The following is a 26,583-nucleotide window of genomic DNA, read 5'->3' on the forward strand; positions in this document are numbered from 1 at the left end:
AGACGGTCCCAGTGCTGTGTCACCGAGATCACAGTCCAGCTGTGATCATAGAGAACGGCCAAACAGGACTGAGGAGGCGAATGTCCTGTTACTAATTCAACAAACCAGCAGCACACTTTGACAAATGAGAAACGCAGTGAAATTAACGTTTTTTTTTCCCCCCTTCATTCTCTAACGATGAACGGTACAAGTACTTGTAAAATAAATGCGATGCTGGTTGATGTATGTGTGGAGTAAATAGGTTGTCAGGCAAATTCGCCAGCGGGATATGATCATAATTTCATATGATTGTTACTCCGATGCAGTAAGTTGTTTCCAGTCAGAGAGCAATAAACTGAAGTAGAAGGGTGTTCTTATCTTGCTGTCGACTTTGACCGGTTATTAGCTCTGGGAGATGGTTATTTCGGCACAGCTGCTCTCCAGTCGGCCCATTACTGTAAAGGGCCAACTGCGGATTTCTGTTAAAAATGGCTCTTTATAAACAGGGTGATCTTGAAGTCAGCTCCAGGCAGAGGGGCCACAGTAAAATCTGGAGAAAAAGAATGCCTACTGTTCAAAAGATAATATTATTCCAAATACATTATATTCCATCAGAGTTGAGAGCGCCCTTCCTTCTGCTGTCTCTGTGCAATAAACCCACAGCGATCTTTGCCCTGAGCTGTCGCTGGAGTTTATAATCTGACAATAAACTGTTCCTGAGGTGAATAATAAATCCAAGCGACGACACCAACCGAACGGAACTAGGATGCGGGTTGTGATTCCTCTCTGGTGCGGATCAACTATTCTAGAGAGAGGAAATTACTGTACCGGTTGCACTGTAGTAATTAATTCTGGTTCAGACCACCTGCAAGAGTGACTTGTTCAGCAACTTAGCTGTTATGTAGTTTAACACAAACGTTGTGGAACAAGGTGTGGCGTTACATGCTGAATAGACAAGTTCAGTTTATAAGCGAGTTATCAACTGAACATTTCTCAGGGTGTGTTCGCTTACTGTTAGTGCCATAAAATTCAGATGCTCGGATTCGCTGGAAACAGACTCAGGGGTCCAGCACCAGGTAAGAACAGAGACTGTACTGGGCTGTGTATGGTGCTTTAATAAGCCCACTTGTCATGGCAGTATTTCTAGTATTTTTACCATATCAATTTTGTCTTTAAAATGGAGCGGTTTTATGGATGTAGCTTTATTATTCTCACTGTGTTTTCTTAGGAAAGACGAGGTAAATCTGGCAGTGATATTTATATTAACAATATTGTAGTAATTCTCACTGGCCGTAGATAAAAATAACAAATTCTACACTCATTGGGCACTTTCCTATCAACCTTTTGTACCTAATAATGTGGCCACTGCGTGCATGTCCTGTACCTTCAGCCGCTGTTGCCCGTCCACCTCAATGTTGACCACGTTCGCTGACTTAGTAGACTTAGAGGTAACATGTTTTTATCCTCGGGTACTGGATGAATGGGTGAATTTGCCTGTATTCGCTGGTAATACATGAATACAGGATGTTGATTTGTATTGGCTGCTACGTAGATGAAGAAGAGGAGATTTTTATGTACATCAGCCGGTCTTTAGATAAATGAATTGAGCCTTTGCTGGGGACATTGAACATCACGCGGAGTCTAGACAGGAATGTGGAGAACATGTTTGCTGCTGTTAATAAATCAGATGAAGATAGATGAGGTTATTGTTCTCAGGTGGTAATAGTGTGTCTTTGGCATTCTCCTCCTCAAAGGAAAAAGGAGCAGCCTTTTTTCCCCGATGTTGTTAATTCCGCAGAACACAGATTCTGGTCAGGCAAGTGAGTGACGCGTTCTAGGCGGTGGCAGGGATGTGCCACTGAGATCACAGTCCTGCTGTGATCATAGAGAATGGCGGGACAGGACTGAGGGTGTGAATGTCATGTTATAATTCTAGATACCAGCAGCGCACTCTGACAAATAAGAGACGTTGTGAATTTAATGTTTTGTGTTTTTTCCATCCTTCGCTGACGAGGAACGGCAGATGTATCTGTAAAATGTGTGGTGCCAGACAAATTCGCTAGCGGGAAATGATCATAATTTCCTATGATTGCTGCTGTGATGTGCTAACTTGTTTCCAGTAAGTGAGCAATAAACTAAGGAGAAGGGCGTCCTTATCTTGCTGTCGACTTTGACCGGTTGTATTCTCTGGGGGGAGGAGGGGGGCTCGTGCTTACCTCGGCACAGTTGCTCCCCAACCGGCTCATTACTGGAATGATCCAACTGCCGAAATCTGCTAAAAATGGGTCTTTACAAAGAGATTGGCCTCGAAGTCAGTTCCTGATAGCTGGGGCACAGTTAAATCTGAAGAAAGAGAATGCCCAGTGTTCAAAAGAAAAACAAATACACCAAATGCATAATATTTCATCAGAGTTCACGGTTCCCTTCCTTCTGCTGTCTCTGTGCAATAAACCCATACCGATCTTTGCCCTGAGCAGTTGCTGTAGTTTATAATCTGACAATAAACCGGTTCCAATGTGAACCATAAATCAAAACGATAACACCAACAGAACCGGACCAGGATGCGGGTTGTGATTCCTCTCTGGAGCGGATGAAAATGTTTAGAGAAACATTGCCATCAGCACTGTCGTATTAATTCTGTTTCGGATTACATGTTAGAAAGACATATTCAAGAAAAATGAGTTTTTGTGTGTCCCAACACAAGCGTTGTGGAACATAATGTGCCGTTTAATGCTGAATCGGCTGGAGATCAGATTTATCAGCGTGTTATCAACTGAACATTGCTCAGGGTGTGTTCACTTACTGTTAGGGTCAATAAAATTCAGATGCTTGGATTCACTGAAAACAGGGTTTTAGCACCAGGTAGGAACAGAGGCTATACGGGGGAAATGTTATGATGTTTTATTACGCTGACTTGCCCCGGCAGTATTCCTTCTGTTTCTACCAGTTCAGTATTCTCCTTAGGATTGCGTGGATTAAAGAATATGTGTGTTTAATTTTGTGTGTGTATTTTTTTTTATAGCAAAGACGCTGTATATCTGGCAGTGATATTTAAGGTAAAAATTAATTCGTGTAATAAATCTCACTGGCAGTTGATAAAAGTATGGAAGTCTACTGAACCTAATGATGTGGCTCTGAGTGTATGTTCGGGGTTTACTGCGGCTGTACCCCGTGTTCGGTGCTCAGTGACGCTCTTCTGCACGCCACTGTTGGAGCGCATTATTTGAGTTGCTGCCGCCGTCCTGTCCGATTGAACCAGTCTGGCCAATCTCACTGATCTCTCTCATTAACGGGGCCTTAAGAACCGGCGCTCACTGGATTCTCCTCAGTTTTGTTTCTGCACCATTCCCTGTAATCCCAGGGATTTGTGCGTGAAAATCCAAGGAGTTGATCAGCTTCCGTAATACCCCGTCTGGCACCAGCGATCATTCCATGGTCAACGTGATTTACATCACCTTGACCCCCTGCTCAGATGTTTGTGCTGAAAAACAACTAAACGCTATTGACATATCTGTATGTGTTGCAGCCACATGATTAACAGATTCGCATTCATGAACTGCTGTACAGTTGTACCTAATAAAGAGGCCATCTAGTGCATTTTCCATTTAGACAACCCCTTACCCATCTCGACTATGAACATGGAGAGATCTGGGCCTGATTACTGCCGATTTTCCTGTTTCCAACCACAGGTTGTTGCTTACAAGGCAGTTGTCTAAACACTGTTATAAAGTTAGGGTGTCCTGGAGAGAGAGATTGTCACTGTTCTCTCTGAGCTGCGCCAGTGTGCGGCTGGGCTACAAATAAAATGTTCCGGCACAGGGAGCCTTCGTTGCAGTGCAGATGGAATTGGACTCAGCCAGAAAAAAATTTACATACTGAAAACTTTTTCTTTGTTGTACTGTCTTTTATCATATCTTTCAATTAATAATTAATATCAAAATATAAGACTTTTATTCAATTTCCATTCTAAGTATTCGTTAGATAGATAGATAGATACTTTATTCATCCCCATGGGGAAATTCAACCTTTTTTTCCAATGTCCCATACACTTGTTGTAGCAAAAACTAATTACATACAATACTTGACTCAGTAAAAATATGATATGCATCTAAATCACTAACTCAAAAAGCATTAATAATAGCTTTAAAAAAAGTTCTTAAGTCCTGGCGGTTGAATTGTAAAGCCCAATGGCATTGGGGAGTATTGACCTCTTCATCCTGTCTCAGGAGCATTGCATCGATAGTAACCTGTTGCTGAAACTGCTTCTCTGTCTCTGGATGGTGCTATGTAGAGGATGTTCAGGGTTTTCCATAATTGACCGTAGCCTACTCAGCGCCCTTCGCTCAGCTACCGATGTTAAACTCTCCAGTACTTTGCCCACGACAGAGCCCGCCTTCCTTACCAGCTTATTAAGACGTGAGGCGTCCCTCTTCTTAATGCTTCCTCCCCAACACGCCACCACAAAGAAGAGGGCGCTCTCCACAAGTGACCTATAGAACATCTTCAGCATCTCACTACAGACATTGAATGACGCCAACCTTCTAAGGAAGTACAGTCGACTCTGTGCTTTCCTGCACAAGGCATCTGTGTTGGCAGTCCAGTCAAGATCCCTATTTTCAAAATACACACACTTCTAAGGTGCCACACTTTTTTCAGGCTGTGTGAAAATGTCCGGCTCAGAGAAATGGTTGATCCACACAACGGCAAAACTAGTATTTATTAGGAATATTGGAGACCGAACCACGTTACATTCTACGCATATTAAACACGACTGAATATGGTACATTATCATGGTTCCTGTTATAGTCCAGATGTTAAATGTCAATCGAGTTGATAAAATTGTTTCACCGGGAGCCTCTCTGGTATCAAGGAAATAGTAACGAATAACGAGAAAAAAGTTGCCTTGTGCTAGGGAGGACCAAGTACTAAACAATACAGAAGTAATGTTGAGCAGCGAATACCTGGAAGGTACAATGACTATAAATTTATGTGCTTTTTGTTTTCGTTTCTCGAAAGATAACTATTAATGCTGCGAGATCTCTTTAACTACCTCTTTCCGAACCCGGGGTGCAATACGTCTCCCATTGTAGGTATGAGCAAGGGTGAAATCTGGACCAAATTACGCAATTAAGCCTTCAGCAAATCTGGCAGCATCTCGGACAGTCCCAGTTCCGATATTGTGTCTTCCACAGTTTCTCTGTCCACACATCCAATTGGATGTACCGAGTTTCCAGCACTTTAATTTCAATGTTATATTAAAAGCATTGTTCTTTTTATTAATTTACATCATGTGGGGGCCACTAGGTCAGCCAGCATCCCTAGATGCCCTTCAGAAGGTGGTGATGAGCTGCCTTCTTGAACCGCTGCAGTCCCTGACGTGTAGGTAGGTACACACACATTACTGATAGTGTGGAATTTCATGATTTTGATCCAGCGGAAATGATGTAACAGCAATATGTTTCCCAGTAAGGATGGCGAGTGACTTGGAGGGGGATTTCCAAGTGGTGGTGTTAATCCTTTTACTCTGCTGGAAATGTGGTGTCCAATTGTGTTGGGCAATATCACATTTAACAAAAAGAAAATGATAACATGCGTTCACTTCAGCTGCTGGAGACGATGTGAAAGGTATCCTCGTCCTCTGGTAAATCACACCCAGGTTATCCAGCCGATCTCTGGCCAGTCAGAGAACGTCCGTTTCCTGTTCTGCCACAGGTTGATGTTGGGGTGTTAGATTTGAACTCTGAATGGCCGAGACACTGCAGCATGTTACTGGCAGCAGCGATTCCATGAAGAGTTGGTGCTTGGGCCATAATCCCGAGATGGGGTCTTCAGGAATATGGAGCTGTCAGAGATTGGGATTTGGCTCCTGCATGAACTTCGACACATGAGGCTGGATATTCCTCCTTCCGCAATGAAGCAGAAGTCTCCGGGGGCTGGACATTGGTTGGGGCAAATACCTGACTACACCAGCCAGTGTGGGACGTGGGGACGATGTGTAAGGATTTTGGGTGGGTATGTGACAGATTCAGCTGTGTTCCTATGAGATTATGTTCTGGAATATCACAGTTTTTGACCCAGATAATGTGAACCCAGTGATCAGGACCCAGGTTTATGATGTGTTGAACAAGTGCTGCATGTGTTCCGGGCTCAGGTGTTTGATTCTGAGATTTCCTTGGAGGCAATGATTGCTAATCTGAGGAGAGAACGAGTTCCTATTCCATCCTCACAGGGAGAGATTGTGATTGAACGTGCTGTTCCGTGTTGATTGGACGCGGGGGTTTCCGTGTTCTGACGCTGTTCGGAAACTCCCCCACACTTGTCTACCATCTGTCAGGCAGTGGAAATCAGCAGAAACTCGAGATGCTGGAGATCTGCACTAAAAACTGAAAATGTTGGAAACAATTCTGCCGAAAGGCCGTAATCCTGAATCGATTAATTTGTACCTCTCCCACAGGTGTTCCTTACCTGCTGGGCGTTTCTAGTAATTCCACTTTCTTTTTATTACATTCACCCTGGAATTGTTTAAATCTCCTGGAAATTTAAAGTGCACAGACACTGGTTTTGCGATAGTAGAACAGTAAAGACACAGCAGCATTTCCATGTAAATTACCTTTTTACTAATTTGTCTGTTATTTCTGGAAATGTGTTCAGTGCCGTTCTAAATTCACAGTACATATACTACAGAAGTGTCCATACTGTATACACCCCTGGGATTCGTCACTTTACAGGAAACCACAAAACAAAGAATCTCCATAGACCCCATTAAAAACGAAGACCGTCAAACACCCAGTGTGCAGGGAAAAGCTAATGTACATCCTATAAAAGGAAGGGAATGACATTCAGAACCGATGTTCACGAAAATGTGCCACAAATATGATCGTCAGAGCAGTCGCTTTGGGAAACTTCGTTGCAGGTCACAGCACAGAGATGAGTAAAGCTCGCGGAGCAGTGAGCTGAACTGGCGTCCCTGGACTCCGACACTGATACCCTGACCATTTTCAATCTGGCCCGGTGCTCAGATCGGTCAAATGTGGCGCCATTCCTCGTTCTCGGACCCGGACCCTGCCACTTTCAGTTGCTCTGGCCAGGGCCCAGCTGTCACGATTCGGCCGATAGCCCACCTTTCAAATTGGACCCAACGCTTAAATTGGCCGAACATAGCGCCCTTCTTTAATTCGGGCCCGAGTTCGGGACCATCGCCTCGCCCCGGTTCTACCGCATAGAATCGCCTTCGCGTCCGCTGCAACCGCCCCAAACTTTCGAGGCTTCAGTTCTCACCGCAAAAATGTCTGTTTCTAGAAGCGGTTCAAATGTTCATCTCCGAAAGGGAAGCTAGTGGCGATTGATTGCAGTGATCATGTCCGAGAAAAATGTGTGAATAATACAATGATTTATGGTTCTGATTGCCAGCAGCAAAGGATGGCTGTGCTTCACCCGCGACATCTTAAACTAAACAGTACAGTTGTTGCTTACAAGGTTCACAAGTATGATAGTATTTATATGTACGGAACATTTGCTGGCCGGAATGATAGTCCTAATGTTTATAAAGCATGTGATGGTTCTGGACCTGTACTCAATGCAGTTCAGAGGGATGGAGTTACGGTCGGTGCGGTGAGGGCGGGATGTAGTTATTTAAACCTACTGAATGCTGAAAAGCCTGGATCCTGAAAACATGGAGAGGATGTTTCCATCTGTCCTAGAGACTGGGATCTGACAGCACACATTGTGGACATGGAGAGGATGTTTCCATCTGTCCTATAGACTGGGATCTGTGACCACACGTTGTGAACCTGGAGAGGATGTTCCCATCTGTCCTAGAGACTGGGATCTGTGATCAAACATTGTGAACATGGAGAGGAAGTTTCCATCTGTCCGATAGACTGGGATCTGTGATCACACGTTGTGAACCTGGAGAGGATGTTCCATCTGTCCTAGAGACTGGGATCTGTGTGCACACGTCGTGAACATGGAGAGGATGTTCCCATCTGTCCTAGAGACTGGGATCTGTGATCAAACATTGTGAACATGGAGAGGATGTTTCCATCTGTCCTAGAGACTGGGATCTGTGTGCACACGTTGTGAACATGGAGAGGATGTTTCCATCTGTCCTAGAGACTGTGATCAGAGATCACACGTTGTGAACATGGAGAGGATGTTTCCATCTGTCCTAGAGAATGGGACCTGAGAGCACACGTTGTGAACATGGAGAGGATGTGTCCATCAGTCCTAGAGACTGTGTTCTGAGTGCACACGTTGTGAACATGGGGAGGATGTTCCCATCTGTCCTAGAGACTGTGATCAGAGATCACACGTTGTGAACATGGAGAGGATGTTTCCATCTGTCCTAGAGACTGGGATCTGACAGCACACGTTGTGAACATGGAGAGGATGTTTCCATCTGTCCTGGAGACTGGGATCTGTGATCAAACATTGTGAACATGGAGAAGATGTTTCCATCTGTCCTACAGACTGGGATCTGAGAACACACGTTGTGAACATGGAGAGGATGTTTCCATCTGTCCTATAGACTGGGATCTGTGATCACACGTTGTGAACCTGGACAGGATGTTCCATCCGTCCTAGAGACTGGGATCTGTATGCACACGTCGTGAACATGGAGAGGATGTTTCCATCTGCCCTGGAGACTGGGATCTGAGAGCACACGTTGAGAACATGGAGAGGATGTTCCCATCTGTCCCTGAGACTGGGATCTGAGAGCACACGTTGTGAACATGGAGAGGATGTTTCTACCTGTCCTAGAGACTGGGATCTGTGATCACACGTTGTGAACCTGGAGAGGATGTTCCATCTGTCCTAGAGACTGGGATCAGAGAGCACACGTTGTGAACATGGAGAGGATGTCCCCATCTGTCCTAGAGACTGTGATCGGAGATCACACGTTGTGAACATGGAGAGGATGTTCCCATCTGTCCTAGAGACTGTGATCGGAGATCACACATTGTGAAAATTGAGAGGATGTTTCCATCTGTCCTGGAGACTGGAATCTGAGAGAACACGTTGTGAACATGGAGAGGATGTTTTGATCTGTCCCAGAGACTGAGATGGATTTTCCTTTTGATTTCAGCCAAAGCCCGATTGATCTTTTAGAATTCGATGCCATATGTGGGGTACAGGCTGTTATTGGGTATACTTAGAGCAGAATTTGATATATTCTTGATTGCTTACTTGCTTCGATGTCATTGAAGGAAGGCAGAAAGAAATAGAGCACAAGTGGGGATGGTGGCGGGTGTGGGATATCATCAGCCTTGATACTGGCGCAGACGAGGTGGATCAAATGAGCTAATTCTGCCCCTACATCTTATGTCGTACCATAACTGAACGATGACTCCTTCTCATCCCATACGGCTTTGTGACATGTGAAGGACAATTATACAGATTTCTCCACTGAGATCTTTATATTTGTTTTCAAAATTTGAATTTCAGTGTTTTTGCGTTTAGGAATATTAAGCAGAAAATTCTCCTTTGTATTGCTAAAGTGTTTCAGTATCTCTCTCGTTAAAGTTAGACCTGCGGTGAGAGATTTATTGGAAGAAAAGCCCATAAACGGGAACAAGCCGCGACTGTAGATGAGGGAACAGCAACAAGTGAACCAGCCCGAGGATTAAGAACACCGACTTGAGAGAACCCATTTCTGACTAGGAGTTTCCATTGATTCCTCAAGAGAAAGTTTGGTGAGTCCCATTCACTGAAACACTGGTACTTTAGACTTTATATATCGGTACAATGGAAGATAGGACGTATTTAGGGTGAGACTGTGTGTGCCTGGAAGTACCAGTATGCCTCTGTCGAACCAGTTTCAATCACTCCAGGTCTGGTAATGTGCTTTCAGCAGCCCAGCTCTTTAAAGCACTCGTTCACATTTCCTCCGTGGTTGCTCATTTCAAATCATGCATCTTCTGACGTACCTTTTGCTCAGCTCTAATGCTTCCTTGCTTATCTGTATTACATCATAATCATCTCAAAATGCATTGATAATTTATTCTCTTTATACCACAAATGCATCGCGCGGTAGTGATTGCAGAAATGTGGAATTACCAGGAACTGCAGTAACATGTCATTGATCGCTCTGGTTGTTGCAAGCTGCAATGATTTACTTACACTCGAGTATATTGCCGTGGAAGCCTCTGCTGAGAACAAATGTTTTTGAAGCAAAATGTACAAACATCACAGTTCATTCAGACCTCACCAGCAAATGACAAGCAATAATTTACATTTACCTACACTGGCTTCATCAAGTACTTTGCTACTAATTACATTGTCAGTACCTGTGATCCAGACATTAAGCAAATTCAAAGTTATTTTCCATGGATGGTGTATATTAGACTTCAGCAAAACGTTTGATAAGGTCCCACGTAGCAGCTTATTCTGGAAGATTAGGCCCCATGCTTTCCAGAGAGAGAACATGTCAGATGGATACAACATTAGCATATAAGTAGCAAGCAAAGTGTGGTGCTTGACGTTTGCTCCTCCTAATGAAGGCAGGTAACTAGTGGTGTGCCACCAGGGCTACACGTTGGGACCTTTTTAATATTCGTTATTTTGTAGCAATGATTTGAATGAGAATGCACAAGGCTTGACTAATAAGTTTGCGGAATGCACAATATTAGTAGATAGTGCTCTCGGTGAAGATTAACGTAGCTTATAGGTGATCTAAGGAGGGAAATATATCCATCACAGGAAATCGGGACCATCTCGGTGGGCACTGTGTCAGCATTGTCTTGATGGGCTGAATGGACTGCATCTGTGCTCTGTTGCTCTGTGACCCTATCAGTAGATGCACCAGGTATCACTGGACAGACATACATACATAGTGTGTATGTTGATGGAAACGGGGAATGTTTGGTGTCTAAGCTGCCCTGATACAGGGGATGGACCTACTGTCATATCAACAAAGTAATCGTACTCTGATTCACTTATTGCTTGTTGTGTAATTCACAGCATCACCAACAGGTGGAGCTTCCCTGCACCGGAGACAAAGTGTAAAAAAGTGGACGACAATTAGCAATCTTCAATCAGAATCAGAATGGCTACAGGTATGTCCACTTGGTTCTTTATAATTAAACTTCTGTCCTGTTAGTGCAGAAGAGTTCAGATGAAGAAACTTACACAGGTCTTAACAGTGCACAGAAAAGTTTCATCAAGCAGGGTCATTGATCCCACTGGTAAAGCATCCTTGAGTAATTGATCAATCTAACAGTTCCTGCGCAGGGACCTCATCATACAAAGATTCACCTGAGTGGAAGGAGCGGGAGGTGCTGAATCAAGTGGTTCTGACTGAAACATAGGAATGCAACAGCGGGCTTGTGGGTTATGTAAAAGTCAAGGGTCAGGGTCTATTTCACCTCTAGACAGGCCCTGACGTGTCAGACATCTCCTAGATTCATTTATAAAACTCAATGCTAGATGATTGGAACATTTCCGCCACTTCAGAGATTGTGTGATAACACAGCATTTGAGGTTTTGGAAGGGCAGCTATCAACTCCCTCTGGGTTTTCCTGGCTACAGCGCAAAGGAGGTGAGGAGAGATTTTGAAATCTGTTTGCTGTAGCCGAGCCAAGAACACTACCAGCGTTGGGAATGGCTGACGACCAGGAGACAGATCATCGTAGATAAACTTGTGCTCTGTTTTGGTGTTTTATTACACCAATGAATCTCTGCGCTGTGGACAAATGGTGAATGTGGGTTTCTCAAAAAAGAAGTTTAAGGTGCAGCGGACGGTGTGTTGCGCAGTGAACGGAGAATGTGTGATCTAACGGATAGGGCAGTGTGTAATCCAGTGGCTCGTCTGTGTGTGACACAGGTGACTGGACAGCGTGCTCCCCAGGGATAGCTCTGCTTGTGGAAAATAAACTCAGTGATATTTCCCGATATCACCTGGCGCTGTTCCATTAAGATTCCCTGGTCATCTGCGTGAAGCCAGTGATCAGTATTACTGTGCCTATCCTGTTCTTTTTCTCGGAGAGCATGTGTACAGTCACCGGCTTATCAGAATCGTCACATGGTAGGAAGTGCAGTTCACATTCACCAGCAAAGTCCCACTCCAAAGCTGGTCAGCCAGAGTCTCGGCTCCAATGCAGATACCCATTGTGAATCCTTGTTCTGCTCAGCTCTATATCACCAGTATAACCTGCAATTCATCATTTATTTCAGGTGGGAATTGGCTTTGGAGAAAACTCAAGAGATTCTTCCCAGGCAGCGCATCCAGGGAAGATGATCGGGACACGGGAAGCACGGTACAAAAGCAGCGTCGGATTGAGAGCAATGTCCCAATGGAATGTAGTCCGGCCGCAGAGAAAGGGGAGCAGATTCAACCCAGAGACAGTGACGTCAGAGACACCGATCAGGACCCTGGAACCGGCACAAGTGAGGCGACTGCCTGTCAGCCCAGAGACAGTGACGTCAGAGACACCGATCAGGACCCTGGAACCGGCACAAGTGAGGCAAATGCCTGTCAGTCCAGAGACAGTGACGTCAGTGACACTGATCAGGACCCTGGAACCGGCACAAGTGAAGCGTCTGACTGTCAGCCCACAGACAGTGACGTCAGTGACACTGATCAGGACCCTGGAACCGGCACAAGTGAAGCGACTGACTGTCAGTCCACAGACAGTGACGTCAGTGACACTGATCAGGACCCTGGAAACGGCACAAGTGAAGCGACTGACTGTCAGTCCACAGACAGTGACGTCAGTGACACTGATCAGGACCCTGGAACCGGCACAAGTGAAGTGACTGACTGTCAGTCCACAGACAGTGACGTCAGTGACACTGATCAGGACTCTGGAGCCAGCACAGGTGAGGCGACTATCTGTCAGCTCGAAAGTTCATCAAACTCGGAATTGTCAAATCCCCAACAGGGAGCAAGTGAGTGCAATATGAGGGTGATGTGCTCATAGAATGTGGCAGGGAGGAGGGTAAACGTGATTCCTTGTTGGAGGGTTGGACAGAGGAGGTGGGAAACGTGTGGGTGTGGTACATGTGGTGTATTGGGGCACCCGTTACTCTGCTACAGGAAATGTACTACCTGTTCTGAGGATTTCCAGGATGTGTATCGGAGGAAATGCAGCTGTCCAGATGAAGAGAGTATTTCCAGGGATATGAATTAAGGGAAATGTATCTGACTGGAAGGAGAGAGTATCTCTGGGAAGTGACTATCATTGACAGTCCCAACATTTATTGCCCATCCAAAATTAAAATAGGTGAGTGGGTGTGATGGTGGGTGGACTTCTGGTAACTTAATGCCCAGAACATTGTATTGTAGGTTTTAAGACCAGTGTTGGAGATTGGAAATAAGTCTATTTTTGTGGTTGAAGGCAGGTTCAAGACGATTTGTTTGTTGAGTTGGGTGAGAGTGGTGGAGACGAGGGATATTTGAGTTCTTGTCGACCTCCTTTTTTCTTTATATTCACAGAGCCAGAATTTACAATCTCTGACCTCCTTGCACCGGGAGGTGAATATCAACTGTACCAACTGACAAATTTCTACAAGGACAGACTCCAACAAGCGATTGAAGAAAAAGTTGAGAGACTCGGTTGGATGTTGACAAAGAAGAGACATTTCAGTAGAGATCAAAATGAGGTGAGTGTATTTAGAGTATAGAACATAGAATAGTACAGCACAGTACAGGCCCTTCGGCCCACTATGTTCTGCCGACCCTCAAACCCTCCTTCCGTATAACCCCACACCTTAAGTTCCTCCAGATACCTGTCTGGTAGTCTCTTAAACTTCACTACTGTTTCTGCATCCATCACTGAATCAGGCAGTGCATCCCACACACCAACCACTCTCTGAGTGAAAAACCTTCCTCTAATATCCCCCTTGAACTTCCCTTCCCTTACCTTAAAGCCATGTCCTCTTGTACTGAGCAGTGGTGCCCTGGGGAAGAGGCGCTGGCTGTCCACTCTGTATATTCCTCTTAATAACTTGTACACCTCTATCACGTCTCCTCTCATCCTCCTTCTCTCCAAAGAGTAAAGCCCTAGCTCCCTTAATCTCTGATGATAATGCATACACTCTAAACCAGGCAGCATCCTGGTAAATCTCCTCTGTGCCCTTTCCAATTCTTCCACATCCTTCCTTTAGTGAGGCGAACAGAACTGGACACAGTACTGCAAGTGTGGCCTAACCAGAGTTTTATAGAATTGCACCATTACATTGCGAATCTTACACTCTATCTCTCGACTTATGAAAGCTAACACGCCATAAGCTTTCTTAACTACCCTATCTACCGGTGAGGCAACTTTCAGGGATCTGTGGACATGTACCCCTAGATCCCTCTGCTCTTCCATACTACCAAGTGTCTTGCCATTTACTTTGTACTCTGCCTCGGCGTTTGTCTTTCCAAAGTGCACCACCTCACACTTTTCCGGGTTGAACTCCATCTGCCCATTCTGAGCCCACTTCTGCATCCTATCCATGTCTCTCTGCAGTCTTCGACAACCCTCTACACTACCTACAACACCACCAACCTTTGTGTCGTCTGCAAACTTGCCAACCCACCCTTCTACCCCCATATCCAGGTCATTAATAAAAATCAAGAAAAGTAGAGGTCCCAGAACAGATCCTTGTGTGACACCACTAGTCACAACGCTCCAATCTGAATGTACTCCCTCCACGACGACCCTCTGCCTTCTGCAGGCAAGCCAATTCTGAATCCACCTGGCCAAACGTCCATGGATCCCATGCCTTCTGACTTTCTGAATAAGCCTACTATGTGGAACCTTGTGAAATTCCTTACTAAAATCCATGTAGATCACATCCACTGCACTACCCTCATCTATATGCTTGGTCACCTCCTCAAAGAACTCTATCAGGTTTGTTAGAAACGATCTGCCCTTCACAAAGCCATGCTGACTGTCCCTGATCAGACAATGATTCTCTAAATGCCCATAGATCCTATCTCTCAGAATCTCTTCCAACAGCTCTCCCACCACAGACGTAAGGCTCACTGGTCTATGATTACCCGGACTATCCTTACTACCATTTTTGAAAAAGGGGACAACATTCGCCTCCCTCCAATCCACTGGTACCATTCCCGTGGACAACGAGGAGACAGAGATCCTAGCCAGAGGCTCAGCAATCTCTTCCCTCGCCTCGTGGAGCAGAATGGGGAATATTCCGTCAGGCCCTGGGGACCTATCCGTCCTAATGTATTTTAACAACTCCAACACCTTCTCTCCCTTAATATCAACATGCTCCAGAACATCAAACTCACTCATGTTGTCCTCACCATCATCAAGTTCCCTCTCATTGGTGAACACCGAAGAAAAATATTCATTGAAGACCTCGCGCACTTCCACAGCCTCCAGGCACATCTTCCCTCCTTTATCTCTAATCGGTCCTACCTTCTCTCCTGACATCCTTTTGTTCTTCACGTAATTGAAGAATGCCTTGGAGTTTTCCTTTACCTTACTCGCCAAGGCTTTCTCATGTCCCCTTCTTGCTCTTCTCAGCCCCTTCTTAAGCTCCCTTCTTACTACCCTATATTCCTCAATAGACCCATCTGATCCTTGCTTCCTAAACCTCATGTATGCTGCCTTCTTCAACCTCACTTGTCACCCATGGTTCCTTCACCCTGCCATTCTTTATCTTCCTCACCGGGACAAATTTATCCCTAACATCCTGCCAGACATCCTTAAATATCGACCACATGTCCATAGTACATTTCCCTGCAAAAACGTCATCACAATTCACACCCGCAAGTTCTAGCCTTATCGCCTCATAATTTGCCCTTCCCCAATTAATAATTTTCCTGTCCTCTCTGATTCTATACTTGTTAATGATAATGATAAAGGCCAGGGAGCGGTGATCACTGTCCCCCAGATGCTCACCCACTGAGAGATCTGTGACCTGACCCGGTTCGTTTCCTAATACTAGATCGAATATGGCATTCCCCTAGTCAGCCTGTCAACATACCGTGACAGGAATCAGTCTTGGACACACTTAACAAACTCTGCTCCATCTAATTTCTTGGAACTAATCAGGTGCCAATCAATATTAGGGAAGTTAAAGTCACCCATGATAACAGCCCTATTATTTTCGCACCTTTCCAAAATCTGCCTCACAATCTGCTCCTCGGTATCTCTGCTGCTACCAAGGGGCCTAAAGAATACCCCTAATAGAGGTATATTGTCACCGAACTGCTGGTATCAGAGGGAATAGTGATCAATATTAATCTCCTGCACGTTTTACGAGTTCTACATGACAATGGAGACTTTGATCTCTGACTTGTCTCCAGCAGATCTGCTTTCAGCTGTTAAGGTGGGGAGCACTGGGAACTATAGGTTTAGCTTCACCTTTTCCTCTCACACCTGCTGTATTTATCAATGTGATATAAGTGCAGTGGCTGCATATCTGGACTGTTGAACAGGCATTCAGTCTAAAACTAATTTTGCATCTTATCAGGACAATGAGTGACTGATTTGGCATAGTCATAGAAAAGAACTACTTAAACTGCCTATTCCCATTGACCTGCACTGGGCCCTGGCGCTGTACCCTTATCATTCATATATCTATCCAGACTTCTCTTAACCACTTGTACCACTTGCGCTGCTAACTCGTTCCACACTCTCACCACCCTCTGAGTAAGATAGATTCCCCTCATGTGTCCCTTAAGCTTTTTACCCCTCATTCTTTACTGAAGACCTCTTGTTGTCGTATTTCTTTGCTTTGGTGCAAAATGTGCTTGCATTTTCCTTATCTATACCCATCATAATTTTATGTACCTCTATCAAATCTCCCCTCAATTTTCTACATTCCAAGGCATAATGTGTTCAGTCTTTTCCTGTCACTCAGGTCCTCCAGTCCCGGCAACATCCTTGGAATTTTTTCAAACTTCTTTACATCTGTCCTAAAAGTAGGTGACCGGTAATGCACAGAATCTCAAAATTAAGCCTCACCAACGTCTTATACACGTTCAATATCATATCTCATCTCCAGTACTCAATATTTTCATTTATGAAGGCTAGTGTGCCAAATACTTTCTTTCCGATCCATCTAACTTTGCTGCCACTTTTAATGAATTATGGATCTGTATTCCCAGATCATTTTGCTCTACCACACTCCTCAGTGCCCTACCGGTCACTGCATAAGATCAACCCTTCCAAAGTGCAACACGTCGCACTTGTCTGCATTAAATTGCATCCGTCATTGTTCAGCACATTTCTCAGCTGGTTTAGACACCACTGCAAACTTTGGTAGCCTTCTTCACTCTCCACTACACATCCCCGCACTTGCTGATCCGGTTAACCACATTTTCATCCAGATTGTTAATATAGATGACAAACAACAACGGACCCAGCGCCGATCCCTGTGGCACCGCATGAGTTACAATCTCCGAGTCAGAGATTCAACAGTCTATAACCACTCTCTGTCTTCTTCCAAAAACCCATTGTCCAATCCAGTTTACCAATTTACCTTGAATGCTGAGCAACTGAACTTTCTTGACCACCCTCCTATGCGGTACCTTGTCAAATGTTGTGCTGAAGTCCATAAAGACAACACCCACTTCCTTCCATTCATCAACTTTCCCGGTAACTTCCTGGAAAAAGATTGAGATTGGTTAGACATGAACTACCACGTACAAAGCTGGTATCTCATGACCCCAAAAATGAATAGGTTGTCCTAAAAGGACATATATATCAGACAAACTTTTTGGTAAGCTCTTTTACATTATTCGTTAGCCTACCTTCATATTTCGTATTGTCTCTACTTACATCTTTTTAGATGCTTTCTGCTGGTTAGTAAAAGCTTCCCAGTCCTCCAGCTTTCCTCTATATTTTTCTATATCCTCTGCCTCTCCTTTGCTTTTGTGCTGCATTGACTTCCTCATCAGCCACGATTAATCATCCAACCTCTGGTATAATTTATCTGCCTTTAGCTGCACCTTCAAAACCGGAGAATCTCATCTGGTCCCTCAATACCTGCACCATAGTAAAGAAAGCCCAGCAGCGTCTCGACTTTCTGCGAAGGCTGAGGAAAGTCCATCTCCCACCCCCTATCCTCATCACATTCTACAGGGGTTGTATTGAGAGCATCCTGAGCAGAGGCATCTCTGCCTGGTTTGGAAATTGCACCATCTTGGATCGCAAGACCCTGCCGCGAATAGTGAGGTCAGCTGAGAAGATCATCGGGATCTCTCTTCCCGCCATCACAAACATTTACACAACACGCTGCATTCACAGAGCAAACAGCATTATGAAGGACCCCACGCACCCCTCATTCAATCTCTTCTCCCTCCTGCCATCTGGGAAAAGGCACCAAACTATGACCAGACTATGTAACACGTCTCTCACGACCAGACTATGTAGCAATTTCTTCCCGCAAGCTATCAGACTCCTCAATACCCAGCATCTGCCCTGACACCTTGCCCTATTGTCCTGTTTATTATTTATTGTAATGCCTGCACTGTTTTGTGCACTTTATGCAGTCCTGGGTAGGTCTGTAGTTTAGTGTCGTTCTAGTGTGTGTGTTTTTTTTCTCTTTTTTTTTTACGTAGTTCAGCCTAGGTTTTGTAATGTGTCATGTAACACCATGGTCCTGAAAAAACGTGGTCTGATTTTTATAATGAACTGTACCAGTAGTTATGGTCAAAATGACAATAAAAGTGACTTGACTTGACTTAAAATCGCTCCCAGAATTTTCATCTATTCCTGCTTTACTGTTGCCTCTGCTAGTGTCCTTTTCCAATTTATTTATGTCCAGCTCCTCTCTCGTGCCTCTGTAATTCCTTTATTCTACTGTAATACGGATACATCTAACTTTTACCTTCACCCTCTCACACTACAGTGTGAGTTCTGTTATATGATGATCACTGCCTCTTTTGGGTTTATTTACCTTAAGCTCCCTAATCAAGCCTAGTACAATACGGAACACAGACTCCAGATACACCTTTCCTATAGTGGGCTCAACCATAAGCATCTCTGAAAAGCAATCTCATAGGCATTCTATAAATTCCCTCACTTGGGATTCAGCACTGACTTGATTTTCCAAAAGCTATCTGCATATTGAAATTCCCCATGACTATTTAAACATTGACCTTTTTACATGCCTCTTCTGTCACCCATGGTAATTTGTAGCCCATAGCTTGGTTACTGTTAAGTGGCCTATATATAATTTCCATCAGGGACATTTTATCCGTGCAATTTCTTAACATTACATCGTTCAATTTGATATCACCTCTTTTAAGGACATTTCATTTTTTATGACACAGAGTCAACCCAACCCTTTCACCTACCTGCCTATCCTTTCGATTATTTATCCTTGGATGTAATCACTCAACTATGATCTTCTTTCAGCTACAATTCAGTGATGCCTGCCATCCAATTTTTGATCTCTCACTCTCCCCTCTCTTCTTTTCTTGTTGTCACATCTTGTTGATGTAATGTTGCACATTGATGGATCGAGGAAATTAATCACATTGTATTTACTGCAGGGTGTCAGTGAATCCTTATTTTAACAGACTATTGATTTAGAATTTCCTTCAGTTACTGTTTCTCTGTTAATGACTGAACCCAGGGAGGGATGAGCCAGCAGCCCAGTGACTGCATCTGTTCTGAAGCTACTGGGACCATGAACAGATATTTTCCTGTACATTCTCCATGTCTGTCTGTCTGCTCCACAACAAATTCATTGTTTTCCTTTTATAGAAAGTCACTGAGCTGACAGAGAAGGGAAAACGGGCAGAGAGTTCCAGACTCGTCCTCAGTTTGGTGATGGGCAAAGGCTCCCGAGCCCTGAGGGCGATGTGGGAATCTTTTCTGATGTGGAGGACTGAGTTACCGAAGTTGGACAGAATACTGAGGGAAATACAGGAGCTCGGTATGTTAAAAACGTGCACTGAACACAAAGGCACATTGAAATAAACATTTTAGTTACATTGATTATTTTAGCTCTGTTACCATGGATTTTTTTGTTTTATATTTAAACAGGTCCTGATCCACAAGAGTACATGAACATCGCCCAAGGGTTATCTGAGTTACCTCCTCAACTGAGAGGTGAGTGATAAAATGCACAGTTCAAACAACATCTCAAATGTTAGTCTGTGACTTGGCAAAACCTGGGAATCAAAATTCGCCATTACCCATTCGTTGATATCTGGATTTAGGTAACAATTCAAAGAATCTCTCTTTGCAGCCTGAATATTCTACACTGTATGTTTCTATTAATCCAGCTGTTGGTTCTGCTGAAGCTTTCACTCCAGGTCCTAACGCTCTAGGAATCCCCACACACCCTAGGCAGACTCCTGATACACTGTATCATCCAGTCCAGGTGACTTTTCTATCTTCAGACCTTTCATCGTCCAAGCCCTTTTTCCTTTGTAATAGCACTACACGCAATTCTGTTCGCTGATGTTCTTTACCTTTTGTAAATCTGCTAGTGACTTCCACAGAGTTTGTCTGGCATTTCATTTCACCCGTTACTACATCTATAACAAAATTTTCAGCAGTCCGATATCGACACTCTCCCCTTTTCCTTTACGCTTTATATGTCTGGGAAAGCGGAAAAAAATAATCTTTGGTATCCTTTCTTACATTATTGACCATATCCTTGCATTTCCTGTACATTCATGTATATCTAGGAGCATCTGTAATATTGATGCCTCCGACATGACCCAGACAGTAAATTCCAGCACCCACAGCTCTGTGAAAGAACTACCCACAATTGCTGTAAATTTACCCCTTCTTATCTTAACCAAATGCCCTCTGATATTAGACAGCAGTCTTATGTAAAAAATAACAAACAAAATTCAGGCTGTCGACCCAAACTCTTATCTCTCAAACTTGGACACCTCTGTCAGATCTCTATTCTACCACCAGAGTGGACAAAGCAAGTTTATCAAACCTCGACTTGTAGCACATGTCATCGAATCCAGGCAACACCCTGATGAACCTGTTCTGCACCCTCTCCAATCCTTCCAAGAGCTGGACCATCAGATATGAATACAAATCTCCAGATGCATCCTAAAACTATAAGACTTAGGAGACATTCGGCTCAGTGAATTTCCTCCACAATTCCTCTGAACCCCATTATCCTGCCTTGTGTAAATGTTGAAGCTTTTCCGAATCAGGAACATATCAACCTGTATTTTAAATATATCCAATGACATGTCTTCCTCCGCCATCTATGATAATAATTTCACAGATTCACCACCGGCCAGTCAAGAAATTTCTCCCAGTGTGGGTCCTCGCCAGCCAGGACAATTCACACAGTTCCCAAGCATATAAATTTTCTGTAAGAGCCTACCATGTGGGACCTTATCAAAGACTCTACAAATATACAAGTAGACAACATCCATGTGTAACTTCATCCATCATCTTTCTTACCTCCTGGAGGAACTCAATCAAGTTGGCAAGACACAAACACGACCCAAAGCCTTGCTGCTGAACCATAACCCACCTCAAGCATTCTCTCTTTCATAATACCATGGGGCAGACGATCTAAAAGGTGAAGTTACCTACCACCAGCCTCAAGGACAGCTTTAATTCTGCATTTATAAGACTACTGCATGGTCACCTACGATGTTATTATTGGCTCTTAAAATAATAAGACAATTATATATATAACCACAATATACTAACAGGAGAGCAGAAACAATACCGTTTGGGTGTGAACAACAGATAACAGATTATGTAATTCTATTTCAAAACCTGTGGAGAGCAGAAATCTTTCAGTGATATATTGTCGATCAAAACATTTGATTCCGTCCCTCACGTGTTTAAGAGAAGTTCCAAATATATAAAATTCATGCAATACTTGTGAAATTTCTAATGAAGAAATTTGTGAATTTGTGAGAACTTGTGAAAAATCTGATGAAGCATTGGCTTAAAATAATCGCCCGATTAACAACCACAAAGGAACAACCACCATTATCAAAATAAATAGAGGGATTTTCCAGAGCGACTCAGTTAGCCTAATATGGTTCTGTCTAGCTTTTAATCCGTTTATAATTTACTGAAAAGGACAAAAATCAGGTATCAAATCAGAAGAAAATACGAATTATACCTTGAACAGCCATACATTGACGAATGGAAATTATTTGCTGTTGCATCTGTAAAGCTAAAACAAATAATTCAAATAATGTAACTAATTTCCAAAGATATCAGCATAAACTTTAGACTAGAAAAGTACAGAACATGAAACATAAAGAATGGTGCAATAGAGCCAGTAGAATATCAAACAGAGCATCAGGATACAATGCAACAGAATATGAAACAAGTATATTTAGGATATCAATTAGCAAAGAAGATATATAATCGTGTAATAAAGGAAAACCTTCCAACAAAATTTACTTCGTGGCTGAAGAAAATCTGAATTTACGTCAAGAATCCAGCAGTAATTTAACTGAATCTCATGACCTGCACAAGCACAATCAAGTGGTGGACAACATTCATAAAAATCTTGCTTAAACTACAACTGATGAAAAACACAATAAATTACTATAAGTACAAGCCTGCTCCACTTTTAGAGATTTTGAGGCCTCTGTCTGTCTCGTTGATTTGCGCCTTGGAAGGTATAGAAGTACCGGCAGTTGCCCACGCTGCAAGTCTCCCCTCCCCACGCCACCGATATCCAAGGGCTTGGCACCGGTGTCGTCTCAGAGCAAAGTGTGGTTAAGTGCCTTGCTCAAGGACACTACTGTGCCTCAGCTGAGGCTCGAGCTGGTGACCATCAGATCACTAGACCTACGCTTTAACCAGTTGGCCACACGCCATCTGGTTAACAATTAGTGTCCTTCATATCATACTGTGACCGATCATTGTTTCAGATAGGATAATACACGATAACCGTTCGGATATAATTTTACAGGATAAACAAGCACAAATAACTTTTTTAATTATATATAGCCATTCCAAACACACATACAGAAATGAATTAGTAAAACCACCAGAAAGATGCTGAATTAAAAGGGAAAAATGAAAGATCTAAGGAACACGAACAGGGCATTCATTATCCCAATCGTAATATCAATAACCGGTATCATCCCAAGGGCTTTACACAACAGTGTTACCAATTAGGCCCACACAGCAATACTTGTGTAAAACTTTGAAAACCCACAATACTATACACCACGAGAATAGACTGAAATTCCCTATCAATTCAGACATGAGTGTACTTGGCCATGCCCGTACCTCAAATTTTACCAGTTTGGGCTAAAATAATAATAATAATAATAATAATAATAATAATAATAATAATAATAATAATAATAATAATAATAATAATAATAATAATAATAATAATAACAACAACAACAACAACTTATTTATAAAGCACCTTTCATCCAGACGATGCCGTTCAAACCACATCACAACGGGATAAAGTGGAAACTAGAAAATAAAAGACAAAATGTTGTCAATCATAATATACACCTCAGACTTCTGCACAGTGCTGTAGATTTAGGTGTTGAATTCTACAGTTTGTGAGCATAGTTCCAAAACAAAACCCTGACCTCCCAATGATCCTCTGGCCTTCTACCTTACTGTCTGCCTGCACTGCATATTCTCGGCAACTGAAACACTGTTTCTCTGAACTATTCTGCTCCGTTTTTCCTTGTATGAGCTCATTGCACCGATGTGATGTAATGACTTATTTGAATCGCGTGCAGAAAAGCTTTCCATTTTACCGTTGTGCATGTGACAATAATAAAACAATTTATCGATTTACTGTTGTCAATAGTACATAGTCCCTTGGTTGCTTAAGATTGGAGTGGTATTGGGGATGAGCTGCCATGACCTATTAAATGCTCCCAGTGGCGTGCGACTCAAATAGTCTCTGACAACAAAGTCCAGCTCCTGGCCTTCACGTGTGGTTTAGCCCCTAAGCCCAGTGGAAGCGTTTCTTCCGACAGGAGAAGGGGCAAAGGCGGGTAACTGGAGCCTTACAGCCAGTCGCCGGACAAATGGGGCTCGTCAGCAGTGATTGGCAGCTCACCCAGGAGCAGGAAAACTCTGATCTCAAAACTCCGCTGCCTTGCAACTGTATCCCTCTTGTGGAAGAGTTTGGGAGTAAACACAGTGGGAAAATTCTTGACCTGCAGCCCCTTAGTCAGTGTTAAATGGTGTTCAACACAAACTGGCGTATCCTGCGACACCTCTGGTGCCAAGCTGTGTCAGTCTCTGTCGTTCCTTTGTGTACATCAGATGCAGGGAGAGAGGGAGCTTGCTACATCGGCAAAAGCTTCCTCTCCATATCGGAGTGTCCCGGCTTGCAGGGGCAGGACATCCACGGCCGACTCTGACAGACGGAGGCCTCATAAGACAGCACCCCACACCCCCACAGCAAGACTGATAAGTAGCAGTTGCCAAGACCTCACCACCCTCTCCCACAGACACGATGTACATCACCCAGACAGACCCTTGTGGCTTCTTCCATTAACAGAGATTTCATCTTTCCACCAATCCTCCATCACTGCAATTGAAAATTTCCCATCTTCTTTCTTGTCATTACGATGGGTTATCGATCCGCACATTCACTGTGATTCTCCCCAGATGCTGCCCGACTTGAGTATTTCCTGCATATTTTGCTCCTGTTTAGATGCGAGCAGTGGACACTTGTGACTCCCCAGTGTGCAGCTTTGCCAAAACGCACAGTGTCCTGCTCTCCATATTTCCCCACCAGATTAACATTAACATCGTCTGTTAATGATGCAAACAATGCTTTAAATGTAGTGAAATGTTGTTGTAACGGGAGTACAGTCAGGATTGGAATAGGATATCAGGGGAATGTTCCCCTTCACAAGTAGCTAGTGTCAGAATATGAGGACTGGACATTTTCTGGGACTCATCGCTGTCAGTTCCAGTGTCTGTGAACAGAATTTTACTTTCTGTCCTAATATCCATGGAAGTATGAAATTAATCCATGTAATCTCAAACACTGCATGTTGAAATGCAGTTATAATATTCTTTGCCAGTTGAGCCATTTAACAGTTTGTCTGCTGTCTGTTCCCATGGAAGATGTTCAACAGAAACACAAGGAGACTCTGCGGGAACAAACTGAAACACTGAGAGTGAACACGATCCTGATGACGGAGAAGGTGAAGTTTTTCCAGCTGGTTGGTCAATACGCTGAGCTCACGGTCATTTCTACTGTTCGAGATCGGAGACTGATGGAACACGAACTGCTGGCAAGAGGCAGACACCACGAGGAGTGGAGATTGAAACATCTCCGTGGAGAGCTGGAAAAAATCCGAACAGATCAGTTGCTCCAGAGCAGCTTTTCCCGGAGTAAATCCAAATCTGGGAGTTCGGCAGCAGTGGCCGGAGTCCCGGGGATCGGGAAAACAACAATGGTACAAAAGATTGTTTATGACTGGGCCACAGGGAAAATATACCAACAGTACCATTTCGTCTTCAGTTTAAAGTTCCGAGATTTAAACTCCTTTATTCGCAAAATAAACCTCTCGAAGCTGGTGCTGTTTTTCTATCCTTACCTGAGGAATGATCTGAAAACTCTGTGGAAGGATCCAGACGGATTGCTGTTTATATTCGATGGTTTGGATGAATTCAAGGACACAATTGATTTTACTGACCGCCGGAGAAACAAAGAACGTCGGTCCACATGCACAGATCCTGAATTCAAGTGCAAGGTGTCTGACATTGTGTACAGTTTAATCCAGGGCAAGCTGCTCCCAGGGTGCTCAGTGCTGCTGACCACCCGTCCCAGTGCATTACATTTATTGCAAAAGGCGAAGATCAGTATCTGGGTTGAAATCATGGGATTTGTTGGTGAGGAACGGAAGCAATATTTCATCAGGCATTTTAAAAATCAGAAGGTGGCGGAAGCTGTTTTCAAACACGTGAAGGAGAACGAGATCCTGTACACCATGAGCTACAACCCCTCCTACTGCTGGATCCTCGCTCTGACACTGGGCCCCTACTTCACAAAAAGAGTCAGGGACCCACAGCGAGTTCCCAAGACCATCACTCAACTGTACTCCTATTATATTTACAACATCCTGGAAAACCACGGCCGTGAGATTGAGAACCCCCGTGATGTGTTACTCAGGGTTGGTCAGATGGCCTTCAGAGGAGTGTCCGAGAAGAAGATTGTGTTTACAGATGGAGATTTGAACAACTACAATCTGCAGCCTTCCCAGTTCCTGTCCGGGTTCCTGATGGAGCTTTTGGAGAAAGAGGATTCTGCCCAGAGCGTGGTGTACACATTCCCACACCTCACCATCCAAGAGTTTGTAGCTGCAGTCGCACAATTTCTGACTATACATCCCAGGAAAATTCTGAAAATCCTCACTGAAGCCCACAACACGACAGATGGGCGATTCGAGGTATTTCTCCGTTTTATTGCTGGTCTCTCCAACCCAATGACAACTCAGGGCCTGGAGCAGTTTCTGGGTCAATTTGCTCTTCAAACAACCTGCCGGGTGATTGACTGGGTGAAGGAGGAGGTTAAACGCCAGAGTAGAAACACAGAAAGTGAAGCTGGTAAAAGGAGCCTCCTGAACACATTGCACTACCTGTTTGAGTCTCAGAATAGTGGACTGGCTCAGGCCACACTGGGATCAGTGGAAACACTTTCATTTAGTGGAATAACACTGACCCCGATTGACTGTGCGGTCCTGTCTCATGT

The 26,583-nt window shown here is 43.9% G+C and overlaps 2 protein-coding genes across 2 annotated transcripts in view; one reads left to right on the forward strand and one right to left on the reverse strand.

Annotated features, from left to right (window-relative positions):
* The window catches only part of LOC140720622 (NACHT, LRR and PYD domains-containing protein 3-like), a 745,417-nt gene that overhangs the window by 385,503 nt on the left and 333,331 nt on the right, over positions 1-26,583 (reverse strand). The window lies entirely within an intron of this gene.
* LOC140720562 (uncharacterized) overlaps positions 1-26,583 on the forward strand; it is a 66,431-nt gene that overhangs the window by 28,919 nt on the left and 10,929 nt on the right. Inside the window, exons 5-8 of the mRNA XM_073035399.1 lie at positions 13,412-13,578; positions 19,647-19,818; positions 19,929-19,994; positions 24,954-25,902. Of these exons, the coding sequence (XP_072891500.1) occupies positions 13,412-13,578; positions 19,647-19,818; positions 19,929-19,994; positions 24,954-25,902 (1,354 nt within the window). The remainder of the gene's footprint in view (positions 1-13,411; positions 13,579-19,646; positions 19,819-19,928; positions 19,995-24,953; positions 25,903-26,583) is intronic.

Source organism: Hemitrygon akajei, unplaced genomic scaffold, assembly GCF_048418815.1.
Source record: "Hemitrygon akajei unplaced genomic scaffold, sHemAka1.3 Scf000045, whole genome shotgun sequence".
Lineage (NCBI taxonomy): Eukaryota > Metazoa > Chordata > Chondrichthyes > Myliobatiformes > Dasyatidae > Hemitrygon > Hemitrygon akajei.